A 25,529-nucleotide genomic window follows, 5' to 3' on the forward strand; every position below is an offset into this window, starting at 1 on the left:
TTAAGGTAGACTGATACATCACTATTTGAAAATACATTTTAATTTAACAACAATAAGTAGCACTCATGGTGTGTTTGCTGAAGTTAGAGATGTTTTGGGCTAATCTGTTCCCACAGTTGTGTTTCTCTGGGTGAATCGACCAGTTCTGACATCCCTTGCTGTAAATTTAAACCTTTTGGGAACAAAAGGGAAGCTTCTGCCCTGATCATGAACAGAGGAACCTTTCTGTGCAGTTCTAAGAATATTACGACTTCTCTGCTAAAGAATCAGCTTCTGAGAATTATGGATGTGATTGGTGCTCTTGAGAGAGACATAGATTTCATTGGCTTGGCCTTTGTCGGCAGTTCTCCAGTTTTTCTTTCTTTCAGTATCTCACATTCCAAGAATCTTAAGGAATTCATACAACAGTTATTGACTTTGATAGGTTTTAGGAAGACAGAGTACTCAGACCACCCTGCAAAGTTACCTCCTCTTTACCCCTCCTCACTGAGGCAGGGTTGTGGGGATGGCTACTGAAGGAAATATATTCTACTAGTAACTTGGATTTTTAATGTTAAAAATACAAAATTAACTCCTACATAATTCAATTTTTTCTTCAACAAAAAGATTAACTGGAGAATTAGTAACTCTGATTAAAAACATAGCGAGCAAGGGAAGGGAAGAAGTAGTCTTTAATTATCTTAAGATAATTTTTAGATTCCTTTGTCTTAGCATTAACTTCACTGAAAAATTTGAAGAAACAATTGCAGAAGAATAAAAGTATTTTAAAAGACTTAGGCTCTTGTTTTATTGAGGGACTGGAAGAATTCCCAATTTATGTCAGACACAGTTCTTCTGAGAAGGGGAAAAAACAACCTGTTGTTTGTCTCCAGTAAAACAGTTACAAATTTAAAAGTATCTTACAAGATTTATCTATGGAAAATTAATTAAAAGCTGCAGACTCTTTCTTCCCTAACCCAAACCCAAAGCAAAACTTTTGTTGTTTTTCTTAAGCGCTTCTTTTAATCTTTCAGAGTCACACTGCGGTGCACTTATTTTCATGCCTTGTATGGTAGTGCAATTGTTATGTGATAGCCATATTATAGTGCAAAATTTGTATTTTTTTAACCCTTCTAATATTTTTTTAAATCTCTGGCTATTTGACAATGAAACTGCAATGAGTAAATAGTCAAATGTTCTAAGTGCATCTTTCACAGATGAGTCACCTCTGCCACAGACAGAAGGCTTTTCTGTTTGAACAGACATTGAGCTCAGGCTATCTGTTGGATGCTTTCTTTATCATACTAACATAAGAAATGATTTGTGCTTTCTGCTGGATCATGAATGTAAAAAAATTCTGGAAAAAGCCAAGCAAGATTCAGTTTTGCCAAGTGTATTGCTCTGGCACCAGTGTTTGGTTTTTGTGCTGGTGGGTTGTCTGTTCAAAGCAGCAGTACTTTTACAACACAGAAGTCAAAACTTTTGTGATGGCCAAGGCCTTTACAAAGACAGTTAGGATACAATTTAGTCCAATACCACCTGCTTATTTGAAGTATACACAGCACATAACTGTCTTCCAGTAAGTATTATTGTTTGCATCTGGGTATGTATTACCGAGTGGAGGACTTTGATGTTTGGACAGACCTGTCCCCTGTCTTGTGTGGAGTAAAGGATTTCAAGTGGTAATCTCATCTCTTGTTCAAGCCAGGATCAGCTCTGTTGAAGTCCTTTCTGACAGACATTTGTTGTACCCATATATAAAGATTTCAGAGAATCTTCAGGCCATCTTCCCTTTTTCTGAGGTTTATGACTAACTACTATGCCTTAAAATATTTCTGAAATCTGCTCTGTAAGGTTGTGTTTAGCAGCACTGTCATATCCTTCCGATCAGTTTGATGTCACAGTCTTCTTTCTGAAAACAACTTCTTCACTCTGTTTTCCTCATCTAAAAACCTCTTTCCTGGGAATGGAGGACAGGGCAGACCATTTTATTCTCCCACTTTGAACTTTTCCTGTTGTCTCTGGTATCTTATAAAAATAGATTATTTTGGTAGGTTTTGTTTTGCTTGGAAGGCAAAAAAAAAATTAGACCATTGAAGCCATGATTCTGCTAAACAAAAGTAAATGTTACCTAAAGTTTGTTTCCAGAGCGTTTTCTTGTGAGTTTTTATAATCATCCACTCTTCTGTCAGTCCCTTTAAAAGGGAGCAAGTACGAAGCTAAGCTTTGCCTTTGGTTCAGGGGAAACTCAAAAAATCTCCAAACTGTACATTTGTCTTGGCTGAAGAATGTTGTTAGATGGATATCTTTGATTTGAATGTCTCTGCTTGGCCAAGAAAGTGAAGTTAGACTCCAGGTTAAAGCTCCTCTTAGCTCCTCTTGCAAAGCACTCTAACATTGGAAAGTTGGCCGGTTACAGCTCCAGGATGGGGTGATTGCCTTGCTGTTCTCCTTCACTGAAGTAGGAGTGTTGTCGCTCATGTTGTTGTACTGACAGATGGCTTGACACAGACAGGTTATTACAATGCTCATCCTCCTATATGTAGTGCATATGGATTCTGTGAGCTGCCATTCTCTCCTGCTATTTTCATGTCTTTTGCCACCTGGATTCTCAACTGACTGAGACACAGCTAGGCATGCACAAAGGGTTTTTTCTTCTTACATGACATATGCAAAGCCCACCTCAGTTACAGAAGAACAGACACTGCGTCTGAAGGAAATCTGCTTTGCTGTGTGTGGGCATGTGTGCACCCCAGAAGAGGAATTAATATAGCCAGCGAAATGAATGTTGAGTATGTGGCTGTTTACTCTTGGGCTTGACTTGGCATGATTTGTGATGGTATGACAAAGTGTTCTACCAAGCTCCCTTCTATTATTCAGGTTTCTAGTCCTTTGTTTTTAAGTTGTTTTTGTTTTTTAAATAATGGTCTAAAGTAATAGATTGTGAAAAGACCTTTGAAAATGTAGACTCAGTGCATGGCAGTACAGGAAGGACTGTCTTAAAAAAGGGAGGGACTAAAAAGGTACTCTGAGAGTTCTATGACATTCCTGTTGAAGCTAACACATGGAGCTCAGTTATCTATCAAACTAGCTATGAATACTAGTCTTCCTCTCTATTTCACCCCACTCGGAAGAGGCATGGAATTGATCTCACATCCTACAACCTGTTCAGAGTGACTGTTCACTTTTGTATTGTTTGTGTCAATAAAGGAAAGAGATTGCTGTTTCCCATCCTTTCAGGCCAGTGTTTAACTTCCAATCTGGAAACCATTACTAAAAGACTTGGTAGAATGCAGCAATATATTCAGCTTTCCTGTGGAGACATCTGAATACTTGCAGAAACCTTGTTTGGAGCTCTATGTGCTGTCAGAGACTGATTTGTTTAGCTCCAATATTTAAGGTTTGCAGATAGGGGTTTGGGGATTTTGCTTTTAATTTGTGCATCTGAGTAGGTTCTGAAGCTCATAGCTTTCACTGAGTTGAATAGGAATGACTATGTCTCATTCTCTTTGAGTCTTTCATGATCCAAATGAACCATTTGCTTATTAAGCGCTCAATGTAAAATGAATTGGATATTTACACATTTACAACCTTAAAATATTCTTAATAACCTCTTGAATAATGACTTTTTAATGCTTGCGTTTCATTCCCTAGCTACCTTTTCCTTTAAAAAGTGAATGAAAGTCAAGCAAGGAAGGGACAGTGACTTTGTAGGGAGGGGAGGCTTACTCTTAGCATCTACTTTTAGGCTGCCTTTGGGAAATCAAATCTTAGAAGGCCAAGCTGAATCAAGATTCAGCATGTCAAGTGTTGGGTATTTATAATTGCTCCTTGGAGACACCTAAATTAAATGTCTGAAATGGCCTCTGTGAATACCCCATGCTACATCCCTGTTCTGTGTCTGCCAGTCTTTCCAGGAATCAGATGTTTCTTCTTGGTGATATGGCAAAGGATCATATTTCTGCCAAGTTCCATTGGAATGTAACAGAGGAAACTAAGTAAAGCATTTAACTACAAACTTTCTGAAAACAAGTAAATTTATATTTAAAGAAACTATAAATTATACTACTCCTGCATACAAACATTGTTGACTAGTGTTCTTGGTGTAATTGCACTCAATAGCAGTAGATTACTTTGTCACTTGTATATTGCTTGGGGTTTTTTTCTATTAGAAACTGTTGTATATCCTGTCGAAATGCACATATTATTGTTGTTAACATGTTGTGAAGCCTAGTCCTATTTTAAAGGTCATATAGATCACAAAGTCCTAATGGAGTGATGTTTTAAGTATGATGCATAGGTATTTGTGATGTGAATCCCAGATTATGTTCTTTTTTTCACACTGTGAGTGTTTCCAAATGCAAAACAAAGTATGTCTACAGACGGTGCAGAAGGATCTTTTCTGTATCTTAGAAACACAGGTAAAAACCTCTGAAGTTTCCTTTGTTGTGGAACAGACCAGCTGTGCACTTTTGTAAGGTGCAGTCAGTTTCAGGCTGAGCAATGTGCAGTGCTTTCTGCAAAGAATGGCAACTCTAAATGGCAGGAACAGGAGTGTAAAATACCCATTATATCTGTTTCAGTCTGTGTGATAGTAGTGACAAGTGCTCAGTGGCTGTCAGCATCCTTGTCAGCACAGAGCTGCCTTTGACATTCAAGTCCCCAGGCCAGCCCTGATGCTGTGCAGCTCTATTGGCAGCTCCATCAGGCTGCAGCTGACCAGCGAATGTCAGAGCCTGCCCTCTTCTCCTGGTGTGTGGCCAGCCCTCTGTGTTTGAGGCTGGCCTTGCCTGTTATTTGATCTTGCTGCACTTCTTCACCAGCTCTCCTATGGGAAATGAGCGGATAGGTCAGTGGTGTGTGGGTATCTTCAGGGCAGCACACAACCCCAACCAAAGTGACTTGCATAAAGGTTTGTAACGATTACCATTTCTTTAAGCCAATCAATGGGTAAAGTACCCAGAGACTCATTAAGTGGCATTTGAGGCACCTGTAAAAGAATTTTGAGCTGTATTTCAGGAAATGTGGTGACAGCCTTTAATGCCTAATTGACCTCTTCTCTTTGTTTCTCTTTCCATATTTCCTTCTGATGTGTTCCCCCGTGGCAGCAAACAGCCCTGCTCAGTATTTTGAACTTCTGCTCGGAGCTGCAGCACCTCAGCCTGGGCAGCTGTGTCATGGTGAGTGCTTGGACCATTCAGAATGTGTGGGGGCATTGTGTGTGTGTGCGCACTTGCTTTGGAACCAGTCTGGGTTTGTTTCACAAAGGTGTGTTAAATGCGAGGTTGATACAAGGCTCTACTCTTTTAAAAGGTCCAAGATGAATGCAGGTCATATATTTAAGGGTTATGTACTAGTTTAGTAGGCCTGAAATGGCTTGTGGGCTTTCTCAGGGTTCTTCAGCCTTTTTCTAAGTTTTTGGGCATTCTCTATATGCGTAATCACTTAATAAGTAATTAATAAGACTTTCATAAGGAGATGCAGCAACTGATGGACTTAAAATGGAAATAAGTACAGTCTTCAATCATTCTTCAGTAGCTGCACTTCCTGTGGTCATAAAAGCTGTTGTAATCATCTTTTAAGGGGAAAACAACTGTGCAAAAAAAAAAGTTTCTTCAAAGAAACAACTTTTGCTGCAGTTTGATCCTCAGTATGAAGTGAATTTAAAACCAGCTGAGTCTGGTGTTTATAGGAAATTTATTTTATTTTTGTCTTTTATAAAAGTAGATTTCACTGTACCATGCAGTGAACAATTTTTGTAGCTCTTTAGAAATTACAAATGCTTGAGAGAGATGTGTTATGTGTGTTAGGAAGCAAACCTTGAAACACCTCTGTATGTCTGAAACGATGCTGCACATGACGGGGTGTCTGCATTCCTTGCAGATTGAAGACTATGACCTCATAGCAAGCATGATGGGAGCAAAATGCAAAAAGCTTCGCAGTCTGGATTTGTGGAGATGCAAAAACATAACTGAAAGCGGGATTGCAGAATTGGCTTCAGGCTGCCGGCTTTTGGAAGAACTTGATCTTGGTTGGTGTCCTACCCTTCAGAGCAGTACAGGCTGCTTCACAAACCTTGCGCGCAAACTCCCGAATTTGCAGAAGCTCTTTCTTACGGCCAACAGGTCCGTGTGTGACACGGACATCGAGGAGCTCGCTGCCAACTGCACGCACTTACGGCAGCTGGATATATTGGGTGAGAGAATGGGGGAATACTGGTGTTTGTTTTACGGTGTGTAAAAGCCTGTCAGTTAAAAAGGAGTCCTTAAGACAAAATTGTCCCCTAGACATATTTGTTAAATAATTATTTCTTAAAATTACGGTTTAGCACATAAAAAAAAGAGGGACGTTTTGCTCACTGCATGATTTCTGTCTCAGAAGCCCATGGATTTATACCAGCTATGTAATTTGACTGCTGAGTATGAATTGCTTAAACTGGAATTTAAGTGCAAGATTTTTTCCACCAACTTTTATTTTCATGACCATCAGCTTTTTTAACTGAAACCTTTCTCTTCTGATTATCAGAAGATTCCATTTTTTTTCATTCTCTCTGGTTTTGTTTGTGTTTTTATCTCTGTGAAGTGTGACAAAGTAGATTTATAGCATGAGTCAGTGATCAATAAACAGATTTTGCTTTTGTGCAATAAATATTTGTTATATATTATATAATATATATTATGTACTATGCAATACTGAATTTCTTCCTCACTTTTATCGGTAAGTGAATTTGAGTTATTAAAGATGAAAGGTTAATTAACAGCAAAACCTAAATAGACTTTCTAGTAAGGTGGGAAGGAAGTGATGAGGGTCAAAAAGCATAGCAAATCTGGAATTTCTAATCCTCTGCAGTTTCCATAATTGAAAATATTTTTAGAGAGTTAAAGTAAATATACTTTGAACTCTTGAGTAAGGACTTTGAGAAGTGTAGTTTTGTGTGATGCTGAATTTATTCTTTTATGGTGTCATATGAGGTTTTCTTTTTATAATAATGTAGGACAGCAGGGCTGTTTGTGACATCAGTGTGGGAGAAAATTCTTCATGGTTTACCAACTTAGTTTCACAGGATAGCTGAAAAAGGAAGATTTAAATGAAAGGCAATAAGTAGTTGCTCTGTGTACTTCTAATGTTTAATAATTGTAATGAAAATACTAATTTGGGTTGAGAGGGATACTGCAAAGAACTGAGAGCCATCAAGGTGAATAATTTTCCGAGCAAGTTTAAGGATTTATTCTTATCAGCATTTCTAATTTCAATGTATTTACCATATGGCTTCAGATTGGCATTCCAGCACACTCTTCTATAATGGTGAAGAGTTTTACTTCTGACTGAGACAGCTGCCTTCTGACCAACACAGGAAAGACTTATGAACAGAAAAAAACTTACCTCCACCTAGTTCAAGTTGTAGATATGTTATGTTTATGCCCCCCAGGGGTACTGTCTTTTGTGTATCTTTAGGAGAATCTGCTCTGCAGCTAAATTACCAGGGGCACACTGCCCTGTTCAGACATTAAAAGTTTCCAAATGGTGTAGGGAATTAAGTCTCTAAGAAACACTTGTGCCCCTGACCACCCACTTCATGTGTTTCTGTTACAATGGCCTTGTGTCTGCCCACAAAGTGGTCAGACCTTGTTACTGCAGCAGAGGCTTCCCAAAGAATAGTTTGGCTGTGTTAACCTTATGGACAGTCTGTTACTTCTGTTGCCTTTCTGACAGCAGTGAAGGCTTGCTGCCACATTTCTTTAGTGTTTGAATTCAGATTTTAATTCAGTTGGACATCCTAATGATTTTTTTTTTAATAATGTGAAAGTGGAAAAAGAGTTTGTTCTGTTTCCTGGGTGCTTGCCAATATTCCTGAGTCAGATGCATTTTTAGTCAAACTTTTGCTATGAGATTGCATGTTGCATTCAGATAAATCCCCTCTAGGGGATATCCAGTTGAAAAATCTGAAAAGAAATGGACTTACCATGCTTTTTTGGCAACAGCGAGGAAACTGCATTAATTTTTTTGTCCGAAGGTAGTAACCACTACAGTCTGTGGTTACAAGAAAGAGCTGTCAAGTAGAACCACATCATGTCATCTGCAGGTAGAGTTGCTAGGTGTTCCCATGTAAGTGCAGAAGTCTCTGTTGTTGGAACAAAGAGCAAGTCTCTCACTGTGCAGGAGTACCAAGGAAGTCAAAGATTTCTTGTGCTCTTACTTTGGGCATGTGATACAGGGCCATCCTGTTACTTTAAGCTGCATGAATGTGTAGTATGTTTTTGTCCTTCAGTAGAAGTGTGACAACAGGTCTGAAGCTGTAAGAGGTCAGAGCTCAGCTTTGCAAGAGTAACCTTGAACAGTGGGTCTTCTCTGTGATGTGAATGAATGAGAGGTTCTCTCATTATATCCTTTGTCATCTCCCAAGTTAAGAAATGTCTGGCTTGCATGTGCATTGTGAAGGGTGTAGAGGTATTGCTGCTAGGTTAGCACTGTGTGCTGTAAGGGACTTCTTTTGCTTCAACAAAGCTGTGTAAAAGCGAGGTTTTTTTCCTGCATACAAGCACTTATCCAAGTAAGGGTCAGAATGTCTTTCCTTCACTGTAGTCACCAGTGTTGAAGATACTATACTGGTGTCTCTCTGCAGTTGTTAGAACTTATAAACTTGTCAGAGAAAGCTTCTTGTTTCAGCTATAGGTTATTTATCATCACAATAGCTTCAGGGGTGGAGGAGTCTAAGCCTCTGAAAGAAAGCTTGTTGAACTGTAAGGGATGAAAAACGCACATTATATATAGCCTGAATGCTATTTGAAGGTGATAGGTCCTGAGGCTTGCTACCCATCTGTCCTTTACCATAATTGTTTGGCAATTTCCTTGTTATAGAGTCAGAGGACTCTGTAGAAGATGAAAATTGCTGGTTTTCAAGGACTCTGTATACTTACTGGCCCATGTAAAGCATTGTTGGATGTCAGGCTGTGTTTGTGCTGTGTAAAACATAGAAAGTAAATTTCTGTTAAAAAAAATCATGGGCTGGTCCATATCTGCTGTATCATAGTTTGGAAGAAGCAGCATAGTATGTATCACTGAATGCATGAGGATGTGCTTCTCTTGAACTTTTAGTTCTGAGCTTTCTTTTACCCACTACATCCTGAACTGCTTGCTTACAAGTATCACTTCCTCCTCAGCCCACATCTTTTCCGCTGACATGGCATGGTTCCACCCTCTGTCAGAACGATCCAGCTATGATCATCTGACAGTTCTGTAGTGATACAGTACATCAGCCAGTGCTATCAAAAGTTAAGTGGACACCTCTAGACCAGTAGTTAAAAAACTAGTCTTCAAACTGTGATCAGCATTGAGCAATGTGACAAGTCAGATGGCAACCTGAATTGACAGTGTCAAAAGCTTTTCTTGCACATCACATCAGCTGCTTAGTTCTCTTCCTGTGGGGTTCTCAGCTGCTGCCACGAGGGAAGAGTAAATGGTATTAACCTAGCTCTGCAAAAGTTCCAACTGCTCTGTCCTGCACAAAAAGAGTAATGAAAAGTAGACACCCTCGTTACCACAAAATTCATGTATTCCTATCTACATTCCAACACCTCCCACACCTTCCTGAGCAACAGAAAACCCAACTGCCCCCTTGCCAGCTGTCAAAGTTTTCAGCTTTATCTTGAGAACATCAACACGTAGTTAGTCAATTCAAACATGAAAATGTGTATTGTAGCACATTAAAATTTTGAATATGAGTTCTGTGCAATAGATTGAATAGAACGTAATGAATAAAAGGCTAGTTTGGCTGGACTAGGGAAAGAAAGGAAAGAAATGTAAGAATATTTGAGGGAAGAGTGCTAGTTATTTTCAAGAGGTGGTACTCCGAAATATTTTTTGGTGTATAGTAGTATCTCTTGCCCTAGAAATTTGGGTTCTGCAGTTTTTATAGCTGTCCTGCACAGGTCTCCTAAACAGCTATAGAATTTGAAGACTTGGATATATGATGGATATCAAATTATTTACAACTAATAAGCATAATTGTTTGAGCAAAGAGATCATTACTCAGAGGTGCCTTTTACAAAGGTGATACCAGAGAATTAACTGAACAACAAAATTAAATAGCAGATTTTAATGTTTTGGTTATTTATGTATTCTGAAAAATGGCTGATTAGTCTATGGAGAAGTTGTAGTAAATAATAAAGATCCAAAAGCCTCCAGACTCTAGAAGAAAAATGCTCTATATAAGTAATTAACTAGCAGGCTACGTTGTCAGTCTTTCAAAAGCAAAGGAAAATGTGCTGTATTAAAATTCTGAAATGCTTTTGAATGGGCTTTTAGGATACATACATAACTAACTGCACATTGTATAAATAAAAGTAAGACTACAGATGATGTGCGTTTATCCTGTGGTGTGAATAACCAAACCCCTACTGGATTGCTTTTAGAAAAAGGTATTTCCTAACATAAAATTTTAAGTCTGAGGAGGGAAAAAACCCAGGTGCAATAAAACATGCAATGTAGGATGACCTACTTAGTTGCAAATCTATTAAAAGTCTTGGATGAAATGATAGGAGAACTATCAAAGTTCAGGTAGGAAGGAATGAAGAACATCCTACACAAAAAAATCTGTGGCTAGGCATCTAAATCTAGAATTTTTGTAGAAACACACGTTTGGATCTTGAAGCATAAAAGCTGTGATGCATAAATGAGGCTGGGTTTAGATGAAGGTGCTGATGTAGTAGCAATTTTAAGTCTTGGTGGAAAAAAAGATAAGTAGCATAATGTGTTGTTCCTAGAGTTGCATTTGGAATGGTAGAGCAGGTCCTTATGGTAGAACAGTGATACTGTGGTAAAGTGTGTGGTCAAATGAAGTGAATAAATAAAGCATGTTACAGAATTTCTGTGTAAAGCTTTAGGGACTGTTGCATGAACCACCAGACGGTTCTGATGATGGTGATTATATAATGGTAAGGGAGTTAAAAATCACAGTGATAATGACAAGCTGAGTCTCTGTAGAGGAGATAAAATTTCGGGGCATTATAGCAAAGACTCTCCTTGGGTGATGTTCAATAATGTCTCAAAGCAACTAACCTGAGAGCCTGCCATAGGATAATTGGAGACCACATTCAGATACCTCCTTGCTTATGCAGAAGAAGGGAGACTAATGAAACCATTTGGAGTCTTTCTGAAATTGAATCCCATTCAGAGAATGAAAATAGGAAGATGAACTACAGAAAGTGAAACAAAATCACAGTAAGGCAGTATGAGGCATTAAGGAAGCACTGGCTAGAGGTGAATGATGCTGTGTTTCAGCTGTGTTTCAAGTTTACAGGAGTGCCTGAGCTTGTAGATAGTCAGGTGTGAAGGCTCATCCCAATACAAGGCTATTGCAGGACAACTGTTGTGTGTCCATTTGTGTTCGTGGTGGAAGGGATCAAGCAGGCTGCTACATCAGAGCCCTTCTTTCCAGGAGATTAGCCTGGAAAGCTGCCTTAAATTGGAATGCCAATACAGAAAGCTTTTGAGCAAATCAATACATTGAACAATAATAAATTGTTAGGACTAAATGGTATTTATGCAGTGATTCTAAATGAGCTCAAATACAGGGCTCTGGAAATCTTAGTTCTGGTATGTGATCTGTCTCTTAAATCAGATTCAGTGCTAGAGTAATGCAGGGTTAGAGATATGGCACAACCTTCTGTAAAGGGCTGAGGTTAGGAGCTACAAAACAGTAAGATCATCTTTTGCTCTGTGTACACCAGTGGCAGCCATGAGAAAGTCAGTCAGTGGACATACAGAGGACATTTCCGTATTTTGAAGAAGAGCTGCATCCCAGCAAAGGTAATATTAGCTTTGTCTCACCCGTCCTTTAGAATTCCTTGAAGTTCTTGGTGATTGTGAGCACTACTCCAATCCGTAGAAGATTGGATTTTCAAAAGCTTTAGTTGTGCTGCTTTTGTAATTTAGCTGTCTTTTCCTGGATTATGAGTGTTTCAGAGACAACAGAGGACAAGAATGTATCATCTCTTTTCTCAGTGTTGTCACTACTGTGGTTACCAAGGGTCTGTTCTGAGTTGCTTATAAGTAGTCCAGGCAGAGGGGTAGATAATGCCAGCGGGTAACACAAAGGTATTCAGGGTAGAAAAATCTTATACTGAAGAACTTAACACTGAAAAAAGGCAGAATGATCTTGTGATACTTATTAGGCAGGTGATAAAGCAGGAGGAAGACATTGAATCAAGTGCAAAGTAGTCACATGAGGCAAAATAACATCAACTAAATATATAGGGGACTGGATTTATATTAGCTTCTGTTTTGTAGGAAAGAGATCCTGTGGACAATTTTTGGAAAACATCAGCTCATTGTCCAGCATCGTTCTAATGGGAATAGAGAAGATTAGGGTTATTTAGACATGAAAAACACCATAGGACCTACTATAAAATTACTGACTGTGTGCTCAGTGCACTGTATTGTTCTGGTCATCCACTTTCAAAAGTACTAAATTATTGCAGAAACAACACAACAGGGGCCATTTTGAGATGCAAGGGAGTCTGGAAAACAGATGGCCTTGAGGGAACAGAAGAGATGTGCATGGGAGTATGAATGATTTAGAAATAGTGAATTGGGAATGATCTCACTGCTTCTTTCATTGCACCTTAATTATTGCAACTAATAGGTTGGAGTTTTTTGTTTGGATTTTTCTCTTTTTTTTTTTTTTTTTACATAATGTAGTTGAACTATGGAACTTGTGAAGGGGCTACTGTGTAAGTATGAAGAAATTCAGAAAAGTAGTAGAATTCATGAAAGATAGCTTTAGAAACCCTAAAATGATAATTTTTGGCAATTGAGAAGATTCACCAGTGAAAAGCTACTTCAAAAAATCTGCTGCTTTTTTTTTTGCAGGGGAGGTAAGGAGTGTAGGGAGCATAATTGGCCCTAGCCCTAGACAAGATCCTGAACTAGATGGCTTTTTGGGGTGCTAGTTAGCTGCAGATGGAGCTGTGTGAGTTGAAGTGTCTGCCAGCAGTTTTCTGCAGTAGTGTTGGATATATAAACTCTCTAGAGGGAAAGCTTGACAAGCAGTTTAGCCCACTCTAGACACCCAGGCTCAGTTCACTTGCCTAGAGTAACCTGCCAGGCTTGTAGCCTTTCCTGTAAGGCATGAATCTCCTGCTCTGGGTCCAGTGTCCTGTCTGCCAGCTGTGTGTGGATGTCCTGCATGGTGCAAGGTCCCCAAGGGGCACTGAGTACTTCAGACAGCTGATTCACACCCCAGTGCCCAGTCAGATGAACCAGGTGCTAAGCACCATGGACTGGACTGTCTGGATGTCCATCAGCTGTAATGGATGTGTGGATTTGTGCTTATAAACATTGATTTATTTGGTTTCTGACTGAATCCTATGCTTGTTCTGACCCTGTGTGACACTTGGGAGTTCAGTCACTGTGGTCTTGTTTTTAGTAGGGTTTAACTAGTATTTTGTACATATACTTATGTATGATCAGCAGTCTCTTGAATAACTGCCCCTGCATGTGTATAATACCCACACTTGCTCTGGAGCCCTGGGAGCCTTGCTGATGCCTTTGGAACTGGAGTAGCCCCTGATCACTTGTCTGCTGTGCTGATGGTCTGTGTGCTCAACAGGAGAGCATGACTCTAGCATCCCATGCTGCTGCTGGTCCCTGGGAGGTCTTGTGGCTCTGGGTACCTGGCTTCTGTAGTAAAAGATTCCCCTTGAAGTTATAAAGTTGCCCCCCAATAGGAAATGATGGTGACTTAAGTAGTTAAGAAAATACACTAGGCTTTCTAAAGGTAAAAATTCTGTGTGCTCTCTGAGAAGCTTTTAATTTGAAAACTCATTTAAATAATCTAGATAAAAGTTGTGTTGTAGTAGCATTTTTTGACACAGTATTAACAGCTTAAAACCCTGCACTATTTTTGGTAACTTTACAATTCTGGTTTGTTTTGTTTTTGAACAGGAACGAGGATGGTGAGCCCTGCATCTTTAAGAAAATTGCTGGAGTCCTGTAAAGACCTTTCTTTACTCGATGTGTCCTTCTGTTCACAGATCGATAATAGAGTTGTGCTAGAACTGAATGCCAGCTTTCCTAATGTGTTCATAAAAAAGAGTTTCACCCAGTGACTCCCTACATATGCTGCTGTGGAAGTCGTTTGACAGAGTTGTTTTCCTGTAAATTTGTGCTGATGGTTTTTTTTTTAAAGAGAATATAAATCTGCTATAAAATAGTAGAAACTATTAATTATCTACACAAATGGGTAAAATGCATTTAAATGTATTATGTTTCTTAAAGTTGATATTGTAGCTAAGAATTATTTTACTCTGTTAATTGGTGGCACTGCATGTTTTTAAATACTTGCCATATGTCTGGCTTTAATGAGAAGCAAATGAATGTCTTCTTAAATGTCCCTTCATGGGGTGTTATACACAATACACTATATTAATATCCAGGTGAAAGCAGAAGTTCGGTATTTATCAGTAAGGAAAATATGGGTGCTTCCTTTTCATGTGTTTGTGTGTGTATATATAAATGTATACATATGTATTTGTATATACATACACAGATATTGTAGCATTCTAGTTTGGCCTGCAGCATAAGATTTTATCATCTGGCCTATTATTAGCTATTTGAAAACCAGTTTAAGTGTGTATAAGAACAGATAGAAAAGGCACTTTGTCTTTTTCGAGTTTTGGCAGTGAATTGTATCTGATGCAGTTTTCTCACTTCCTTCACCTGAAATAGATGTAGTGATGTTTACAGTCCAGCCTAAGCAACACAACAGATAAATGCAAGAACCTGGACCACCTGAACTTAAAGCAGAATTGAAAGATAAAATTGACAGCTGCTTCTTGCTATTGAGACACAAAATTTAAGCCAGGTACTTAATGTCTTAACTGGTAATGTGTAGAAAACTCCGGGGTAGTTTTCTTTTTCAAATTTTTGTCATGGTTGAAACTTGATTTCTGAAACGTCTGGTTATTGTGCAGAGTACCATGAAAAGTAGAACTTGGGGTAATGTGTTAGCAACTGTCCTTTCACTGGCATCAAATCTACTGTCAGGTGTAAAAACAAGCATCTTTGTTCAGTAAAACAGCAATGAAAATATAATGGGTTTGAAACAAGGGCAATACGATTTGATGATTTTAGGATCACCAGACCTTAGTACTGGATTTGTTTTGTTTGGGTTTTTGTTTTGTTTTGTTTTTCCAAGAGGAGAGTAGCTCAAAGTACTATTGCACTCTCTCTTTAAGACTGCTTAACCTCTGGAGAAGGAAAACTGTGTTGATGGACAATTTCTGGAAGTTTCTTTCTTTTGCACTTTCTTGGATGAAGCTTTTCTCTTTTTTTCCCCTTGAATACCACTGCTCTGTACAGCTTTGGTTTAGAATTTTACCTTTTTAGCCATTGTTGATGTATATGGACCATAAAATATAGGCTGTCTTTTGATACTGATTCTGTTATTCTTGTACTGATGGCACTTATTACCTACTGGAATAAGAAGAAAAATACTTTGTCTGAGAGAAGTACAGTATTGTACTGAAGATCAGTGACAAAGAACACTTCAGTTCATGCAGTAAATAAGCAACTGCTACTAGAGGACTGCTGCAAATCATTAAAAATCTGACAATCTCTGTGACTCCTGAATGACTGCTTTGAACTCTTTGTGCTGGTGCCAATACTTTATAAACCATGTCATGAAACAGCTACAGAACATTTATCTGATTTTATTGAAAGACCTAGTTCTTCAGATTTTTAAATTTTGCTGAATCTCTGGGGAATTCCAGATCCAAAGAAGGGCATGCACAGTTGGCTTTTTGATTTTTTTTCCCTCCACACAGATGGCACTATGGGATTTCCAACTAGTTTATGCCATTCCATTTTTTTTCTTCTTTAGAAATCAGGGCATTGTCAGAGAACTTTAAATTGATTTACTTTTTTTTCCATACTGAAAGATGTCAGCTTTGGTATGATTCTCTGTGAGACCTCATTTCTCTCAATCATGTTTGGGTTCATTTGTTTTTCTGTGAACTTTTAACTTTTTTTAATCTATATTTTTCATTGTAATTATTAAACATTATTCTAGTTACATGAGAACACAGGTACAGATAACGGGAGTTTACAAAGAACAGAGTTCAAAACAAATGTATTTGTTGTAAAACTTCACTTCTCAGGGGTTGTTCTGTGTTTATCTCCTTTTTTTCCTATAGAGATCCATTTTGTTTGTTTTTCACTGTAAATACAATGGGATGTGGATGAAGTGATAGCCATTGTGCCTTCAAACTGGTAAACTTGGTAGATAATAGAGTTTTTCTCATCAATGAATCAAATAATAAGTGTTTTTGTAATCATGTACATGTAAAGAGTTTCATATTTGAAATATTGGTTGCTTTTTAGGTAGCATAAAGGAGGTTTAAATTGAATTTTTGGAGGATCTTTTCTTTCTTATGATGCATCTTCTGTTTGAAAATGTTTTTTCCAGGTATTCTCTATTGTCACTTGGAAGATAAATTGAAGTTGACCTTTTATTTGGATTGTTTAAAACTTGGCTATTACCAACATATAATGAATTCAGAGAGCAAAGAAGCAATTGGGAATGACTTCCATCTATAGTTGTAGATTCAACCTTCAGTCAGAGAGTAAGAAGCTCTTTTAGCTATGGCCTTATAAGTCCCAAGAAGTCTTCCAGCAAAACAAAGTTAGACCAGACTTGACATTTGTAATACTTGTAGGATAAAGAAAACAACCTGCTTTTAGACCTTCCTCATATGTCACAGAGAAGCAAGAATAGGACGCTGTCTCTTTAGTTCTGCTATCTTATACTTGTGTCTATTTATTTATATATATGTATGCATAAATTATATATACACACATATACGTTCATATGTTTATATGAATTCTTTGGATGTGTGTACATACATAAATATATATGTATAAATCTCAAAGTTTTTCATGTAGGAATTACTTTTGTAAAGTGAGTGTAATAGCAAAAGGTGTTTCATAGCAGTTCTGCTTTCAACTATTGCTTTACTCTACCTGGAGACTGAGTTCATCTCCACCCATGCAGGAGGAAAAGCCTGGACAGATGTGCTGAATTTCCAGTGTTGCTTTGCCAAAGTGCCTTTTGATTTGCTCGTGGATGGTGTTACAGGGTATGAAGAGTGAATGCAAAGTCCCATAACTACTGTGGACTGTCTCCTTGCAAAGCAGTCATATAGAGGGAAACTTATATTCTAGTTTCATTTAATCCAAAATGAATTATGTCAATTCCTTCACTGGATTAATTCAATTACTCTTGAATTGGGTCTCAGCTCCATCACTAGACTGTCCCTCAGTCATGTTATTTATATTCTTCTGTTAAGGAATATTCCTTTTTCTTTACTTCTGTTGTTTGATTATCTGTCTTTTTGAAGCTTTGTAGAAGATGTGCTTTGGCACTAAATATTAAAAAAAATATGGCTATCATGTTCAAAAAAAAAGGGGTTTACTCTGAACTGCTCCTGTTTTTAAACTAAAGGGGATCTTCCTCTGTGTGAAATTGATGTGGGATGGCCTGTAGGTAAAGATGTAATTTCTTGGGTAATTTTAAAAACTAGTATGATAACTTTACCATTTAAAGCATCTTCTTAACTCTTCAAAGCTTTAATTCAGTAGTGTACTTACTTGTATTCATAATTTTGAGCTGTCTGGCTACATAGCTGTATAAAATGGATGGGGTTTCTGTTCTTTAAATTATACACCTGATTAAGTCATGCTCCATTAGTGAGCATGACTTATATAGAACAGTTTTGCATAGGAGCTTATAATCCTCCACATACTTGGAGGTCCAAGTTTCAGACAAAAAAACCACAAACAAACAAAACCTTTGTATTTCCTTAGAGCTCTTATGCTAAGTTTTCCAGATACAAGATGTCCAGTAATCATGGTACACAGTGAGTAGAATTCATCTCACTGAATGTTAGTTCTCTGAAAGTTAGACATCTACTTCAAGGAGGAATCTGGGCACCTCTGGGGAGTTATTAATCTCTTAAGGCAGACATTTCAGGAAAGTAGAATGAATCATGTTCTAGAGAGCCTCTCTGGAGACTGTGGAAGCTGTGATTTAGCTCAGGTTAGATACTAAACTGAGATTAATTCCATCCAGTGCTGTACTACCTGTCTTGAAAAACAAGACTGAAACAACATCCATTCTTAAACCTTCAAATCCTCCAAATTCCATCCAGAGAGAAGCAAAAAAAAATTCTGAGGAGGAAACCTTGAGGAATTTTCTTAATGCCGGGATCTGCTTTTGCTCCTTGCTAATACCTGTGGTATATAATTTGTTTTATTTTGTTAGTTTGGCTTTTGGGTTTGGGTACTTTGGAAATGCATCCTCTTTCCCTGTACCAGAATCTCATGTACCTAACTGGCTGTATGTATAGTTCCATAAATGCGTGAAGTGAACAGGCAAACATAATTAACTTATTGCCACTATTTTGATAATATTTCATAGTGCTCTAATAAAGACTGAGTAGTTTAACTGCTCTACTGTCATCAGAAATGTCACCCACTGTGCATTTGCAAAAATTGTGTGCTGAGTCCTGGTTCTTACTGTGTATACTTACTGCATCTTATGGGGTGTATTTCCCATGTCACATCAGCAGGACTGCTAAATTTACAAAAACTAAATAAAATGTAGCATTTTATTATGAGGACTATGGGAGTGACTTTATATGTGATTTACATGTTCATTACTGCTCTTTTACAGTGATTCTGTAAGTTATAGCTTTTGAAATTATGAGACTAGAAATCCCTAGTTTAATGTATCTGCACACTCTGTGTCAGATGCAGTCAGTGTTTTTTCCCAAATGAAGGCATTAGTCCTTCACTGAGATGATGATTTCTGTGATTTTTAGATATCTGACTTGATAATGAAATGCAAGAAGGTGCTCTTTAATAAATTTTACCAGCACAGGATAAATTGTGGTAACTGACATTTGGAAGGGCTGAGAAATGAGTGTTGCATGTTACAGATCCTCATGAGCTTCAGAGAAGGGCACCAGCAGGAAGAGTCTCATTAAGAAGACTCAGCCTCTGAGTAGGAGGCAATGGTGAGATTTTCCTTTTCAGCTAATGGACTAAATACTTCTGTTTGAGTTACATAGCTCTGGTTTCTCCTTGTCTTGTTTTCATTTAAGGATGGTAAATGGTGCAGTTAGGACAGACATCCTAAGCTGAAGGACATCCATTGTGAGGAGTGAAGTTTTTCTGTTGCATGTTTTGTTTCAACTTTTCTAAAAATAAAAGAATAAAAATACCCTCAACTATTTGAGTAATCTATTCCCTAGCTTCTGAAGAAATGCAAATGTCAAGAAGATTGAGAAAAGGAAAAAAGGGTACTTATCCAGATTTATCTGGAAACTCATGGAAGGGTAGCCAGAGCTATTTATAGATGTGAGGAAAGTAAGTGCCTTGCTCTAGATCAGCTGTTACCTTTCCCAGAAACATAGCTTTCCACATAGAATCACATGCTCATACTTCTAAATCAAGATTTACCATTTAGATGCTCTTAATGTTGACCTTTCGTGTACATGTCTGTGCAGTAAGTCAGAATGTCTCTTTGTTTCACTTTTATCAACTACATAAAAATAGTTTTTCTTTGCCTACCACTGTGAAATCATGTTTTTTGTTACTTAATGAAACTATTTCATGCATGTACACACAGGTGCATGTAAAACTTAATTGCTCCAGTTTTTTGCAACTGGTCCTTTTCTGAGGACAAACTGCAGTTTGGGGGTAAAAATGGTAAAGTCTCTAGGGAAGGTTCAAGGGAAGTCTGATCAATGTATCAAAATACCTGATGGAGGGAAAGAATGAAGAAGAGGGAGCCAGATTCTTCTCAGTGATGCCCATGAACAGGACAAGAGGCAATGTGCACAAACTGAAACACACAAGATGACACATTTTATGGCACAGGTTGCCTAGCAGAGAGCTTGTGGAGTCTCCATCCTTGGAGATCCTCATCATCCTGGGCACTGACTGGCTGGCCCTACTTGAGCTGGTGGAGGCTGGACTAGATGACCTCCAGAGGTCCCTTTCCAGCCTCATCTGTTCTTTCTTCTATGATCTGAGATACACCTGTGGTTGGTTTCTTTGCTTCATTGTACTGATTGCTGAAGAAGATAGGGGGAGGGGGAAAAGAAAGAATACTTGTCATAAGGAACTTGTCATGTTGAGAACAGACACAAGAACCTTGTACATTTCCTTTTTTAGTTATTTTAGGAGAAATAACGTATCTCTCCATTTAAGTTAGCAGGAAAATCTAGATGCAACTTAACTGGAATAAAATTTTGGTAACATTTTCAACATGTACGAAACATACAATTGCTTTATGGGAATGTGATTGTCACTCCAAAGCCTGAAAGTTACACCAAGGACTAAGAAAAATAGCCCTGTTCTTGGGCACTGGCAGTAGTTTCTGGGTAGAGACTGAGTTGTCTATAATACACTAGGAATGGTTTAGTTTGTATATCTTTAGTATTTGTTTGTGTAGACCTTACACTGAATTGGGATTGCCATGGTTTAGGTGACAGTTATTCCTGCTTACTCTGTTGGAAACTGAGTATAGGAGTTACCTGTTCACAGTGTCAAATACAAATGTTCAAATTCAGGTGAAAAAGAGAACCAAGTTTATGAAACAGTGAGATGTGTGAGTGTTTTAGGGAGGTACCATGTATAATTGTGGTGAGTTCCCCATCTTTTGTATATTTACTGTTTACCATTGTCAGGAGTATTTGGCTCTGCTCACCATCAGAGATGGGTTCCCTTTTATCAGACCTTGATCTCTCTAGATTTTTGTTTAGGGCAGTGCCACAGATTTTTGCACATACCCGCTGTTCTGAAATGAACAGAGAAAATAGCTGGCTTGGGTAGAATTTGGAAACTAATGGCTAGTCTGTGCTAGAAGTTATTTTGGAATAGTTACTAAAAGTAAATTAAAATAACCAGGAATTGATATGTTCACAGGGAGACCTTGCACTTTCTGAGTTAACTTTGGCATACAGACAATTACAGGTGCCCTTCAGCTGTCATAGTGAAATCTGTGATGGTGGTCTTTCTGGATTTTGTTAATGAACATAAAGCCACTGCAGCTCTTCAGCATCTTGTGGCATTTTGCATTCATGTCCTTGCCAGGCAGATGGTGGAGTTGAGGGTTGTGGAGATTGGCCTAGCTCTGGAAGTGAGGTGTGTGAATTGCCTGGGGAAATTTCCTGCTTGCATTTATTCATATGTGCAGATGAGAAGGAAGGGCATCTCCAGACTTTCACATTTAAATACCTAAATCCAGCACCTGGATTCATTTAAACATAATAGGTCTCTCTCCCTGCCCCCCATCACATAACCAGCAACAAAATACTTGCATTGTATTTATGATTTAATAGTACACTCAATTTTCTGCAGCAATAGGACTTTGAGTAATGTAACAAGAAACTAATTTCTGTAAAGCTGGAAGAGAAGCAATAGAGGGAATAGTTCCAGACTCTATCTGTAAATACCTGTGCTGTGCATGCTATGCCTGTAAGCACCAGAAGCAAGTTATGCCTTTTTGTAATAACAAGTTGAGAAAGGACAAAAGGGATAATTTCCTCCAAGCACATTTTCTGTAGCTGGAGGATATTTATATCATTGAATTTTAAATATCTAGAGTAGATAGTAAAGTTAGGACACTATTTTCCTAGGGTCTGTCACTGAGTAGATAGGTTCTTCTGTAGGGTAATTCAGACCAGATTAGTCTTCAATTGAGGTCTTGAATTGACCTTTGGAAAAGCAGAGGTTTGTGTAGACCCAATAAAATTTCTGTTGGAAGCTAGCATGAGTGGATTCAGAGTAAGAGGTTGCTTATCCCTTGGTGCTCTCTATTATCTCTCCCCTGGCTTGACTTGCTTCCACCAAAGGGCACCACTTGTTTTGCTCTGTTAGTTGAACTGGGTCTAATTTCTCCCTACAAAATATCTTGGTTAAAACTAGAAAACTGCTTGTTTTCTAGTAGTTGTCCTTTTGGTTGTTAGGGGTTTTTTTTACCCTCCTAATTTGGCTATTAAAGCAAGCAGAAGGAAGGGGGCATTTAGCTTCAATTAAAATAATAACAAGCAGCAGGTGGGAGCATGTTGGTCGTGCAAATGCTTTAATTCAAATTAGCATAAATGAGGATAGCCACTCTTGATTGTGATCCAAAGCTTCTTAATTTGTACATAGTTCATCTCAGTACTGTGCCACAAAAATGTCCAAAATGAGGTTGTTTATTTGCACCTCATGATGGTGGCTGAAGCCCTAAAGTATAAAATGCTACTGTGAACATATGAGAATGTTCAGGTCCTAACTGGCTTCAATAAATTCCCAAAAAAAGATTCTTCCTTCCAAACAAATGTTGGAAGTTTTAGATTAGAAAGGCTAATAAGAGCATATTTAAAGTATGGTGAAGGCAGTGGTTAGCAAATCTAAGCTGGAGGGAGGGGCAACAGTTCTTGGATGAGTTTTTCAGGACTGTTTTCCTGATCTTAAGCTGCATTGGCCCATGAAGATAACATCCACTCCTTTGCAGTCCTAAATATAGTCAGTATTCCAAGAGCTCTTTCTCTATGTGCAGACTTAGATGCCAAATCTGTTTTCTGTGTTTCTATTCAGTAATTAGCTGATCCACTTTTAGTTTTGTCCTCCTCTTAGTATACTAGTACTGTTTATCTTAACATCTATATTTATTTTTAATACTCCTCTCTGAGACTTGTGCTTTCCTTTTATACTTAGGCAAGTATTTGATTATATTCAAAACGAGGTTTTTCCTCTGCTCTGTGTTCTGCTTGACCAAGAGTAAGTGGAAGATAATGTTATTGGTGTGTTCCTTCTTTTCAGATGTGGCTGCTGTATAAACCCAAAGGTGTCTGCTTTTGCAGTCACAGCTCCAGCATGGATCCCTGGCTCCTCCTCATTTGACTGTTGCTTTTGGGGTATGAATTATGGGTTGACTTGAATGCACACATACACACAAAACAGAGATGTTAGCCCTGTATTCATGAAGGATCTCATTTATTATGGAGAAATCATCTAATGCCTTATATTGTTAATTCAAAGATAAAATCTTATCTTTAAAAGTTAACCAATGATTTCTATTTAGGAAATTAAGTCTGTTTTCTTCTGCTATGTTGGATCATTTAAAATATCATAATACTGTGTTGTGCAGTTTACTCCATTACTGCCAGTATAAAGAAATTGAAATTAATGTTCTCTCTGAGTTGTCAGTGTCTGCTAATTCAGAGATGACAGGAATGTGTTAAAATATAGTCAACCTATAATATTTATCTTGCTTTGCACTTAATTTGGTTCCCTTTGACTGTGTTGCAAAATGCCAAGTGTACATAAAATAATGAATAAATAAAAAATAAATTATTTGTCTACATTAATTGACCTTTTGTGCATTCCTTTAAAAAAAACAATGAAATACAACACAATATGATGCATTCCAAGGAACAGTTTGGTTATGTTTTTATATATAAAAATATATTATATATATATATATTGAAATAAGACACCCTGGATGGTTTTTGGATATGATTTCATAACCTAGCTTCTTCTTCTTCTTCTTCTTCTTCTTCTTCTTATTATTATTATTATTATTATTATTATTATTATTATTATTATTATATTGTATTATTTTTTAGTGGTTAGCTTCCTCTAGTCCTATGAAAGCACATGGAACTAGGTGTGTTACACAAAATAGATGCTTCACTGCCTGAAACAGTTTGTGGTACAGAGCAAGAGACAACAGATGTATGTAGACAGATGGGATATAAAGCAGAATATGGAGATTACAATGTACCAAGAGAGACCTCCAAGAAAAATATAATTGTTGACTTTCTTTCAAGAATAATTTCCTAGTCTAGTGCAAATTATGTTACCATAAGGTATTTCTTAATCTCTTTAATTACGTACGTACTGGTACGGTTGCTTTTAAATGTGGAGCTTAAGTAACATAATAAACTCTGAATTTAGCAAAAATGTTAAAGGCTCTGCAGCTCTGAATATGGGCACCAGAAGGGGACAGGTGATCAGCTGGACTCTATTTGTCAAGATCAACCCAAATGTTGAATTGAAAATGAGCAACTGCTTTGCTAGGAGTTTGTCCTCCTTTCGATGAGTTTTCTAAAGTGGTTTTATGGGTTCCAAAGTTGATGTTGATTTAATCAGTGCCCATTTTCTTCTAGACAAATTTTTTGAGTGTTAGGTTCTCCTGATAGTGTTAATTGTTCAAGGCAATTAACTTAACCAGATACAGAGCTTTGAGTTTTCTAACATCTCTAAAGAAATTCTTAATAAGACTTTTAATCTCCAGCACCTCCTGAAGGGTTCTGCTTTTGTATCACAGCTTTGCCTCAGGCCAGTTTAATTTCAAATGTGCTAAAACTGTCTTCTACCATCAACTTAGAGCTGCTAGTGCTTACAATTATCCAGAAGTGTAAGAACAAGATTGGGCCTGGCTTCTGTGCATTTGGACAAAACACAGCTGACTTTTGACACCTGCTAAAGTACAGTTTCAGGCATTGTTTCTGGTGGCCCTGTTTCTCATGATACCTGTTTCGCAGTATTGAAAATTCACACAAAAATCTGAAATGTGTCAGGTGTCTGTCTTTCCCCTGTGGGGCACTTCAGGTAATGGAAACAGTTTAAAAACCTACACAAATAAAACCAGATTTCAAAATATTTCAGGATTTGCAGACTTTAGTGCCTGAGAGCCTGTAATATGCTCTTTACATTATTATTTGGCAGATCATTATTTGAGCAATTTAAGGAGTTATGTGTTCTCCATGCCCATACTTTTACCTGCTCTGTGTCTAGACAGAGAGAGGAAAGTTCAGTGTTCTATGAAAGCATTAAAAAAATGCAAACTTATCTCTGTTACTTTGCAATGCAATTGGCAGTCTTGACTGAAATTTAAACAGAACGCTGCAGATCTGATACCATGCATGCTGCAACTGTTTATTCACTGGTAAAATCAAATGTCATTATATACAGCATAGGCATTTATTATTACAAACAGATTTTAACATAATGCTTTCCCTTACAGTTTTTTAGAGCTAGAAATAAAAATGCCCTGATGCCAGGCAGTTTTGAACTGACAAGTATCTTCGGAAGTTAAAATAAATGCAGCAGCATTTTTTTAGCAAGGTCATGTCCAGCCCTCTGGATGCAAATGCACAAACAATTTCAGTTCAAACTTCAGGCCAATAGGTCTCTAAATGCAGTTGGAGCCCAGTGATGCAGTCTCCATAATTTCTTTGTGAAAAGGATGAATCATGCTTTGATTCAGCCTTTTTAACTGGCTACAAGCTCAGGGCTCAAAGTGCACCACAGGCAAAATATTTAAAAAAAAAACAAACAAAAAAACAGATAATAGGCATTAAATTGTCTGTATTTAAAAACAACACTTAATGTGATGAAGATGTGACTGGCAATCTACTTAGGTTATCTTTTCTAGTACCCGTGTCTAATAATAAATGTTAACATTACTGTAGCACAGAAGGCCTATCATAGAA

At 37.7% G+C, this 25,529-nt stretch overlaps 1 protein-coding gene across 1 annotated transcript in view; it reads left to right on the top strand.

Annotated features, from left to right (window-relative positions):
- The window catches only part of FBXL4 (F-box and leucine rich repeat protein 4), a 58,466-nt gene extending 38,859 nt beyond the window's left edge, over window positions 1-19,607 (top strand). Inside the window, exons 7-9 of the mRNA XM_053938610.1 lie at window positions 5,088-5,159; window positions 5,863-6,175; window positions 13,924-19,607. Of these exons, the coding sequence (XP_053794585.1) occupies window positions 5,088-5,159; window positions 5,863-6,175; window positions 13,924-14,087 (549 nt within the window). The 3' untranslated portion in view covers window positions 14,088-19,607. The remainder of the gene's footprint in view (window positions 1-5,087; window positions 5,160-5,862; window positions 6,176-13,923) is intronic.
- The last annotated feature ends 5,922 nt before the right edge of the window (window positions 19,608-25,529 follow it).

This window comes from Vidua chalybeata, chromosome 3, assembly GCF_026979565.1.
Source record: "Vidua chalybeata isolate OUT-0048 chromosome 3, bVidCha1 merged haplotype, whole genome shotgun sequence".
Lineage (NCBI taxonomy): Eukaryota > Metazoa > Chordata > Aves > Passeriformes > Viduidae > Vidua > Vidua chalybeata.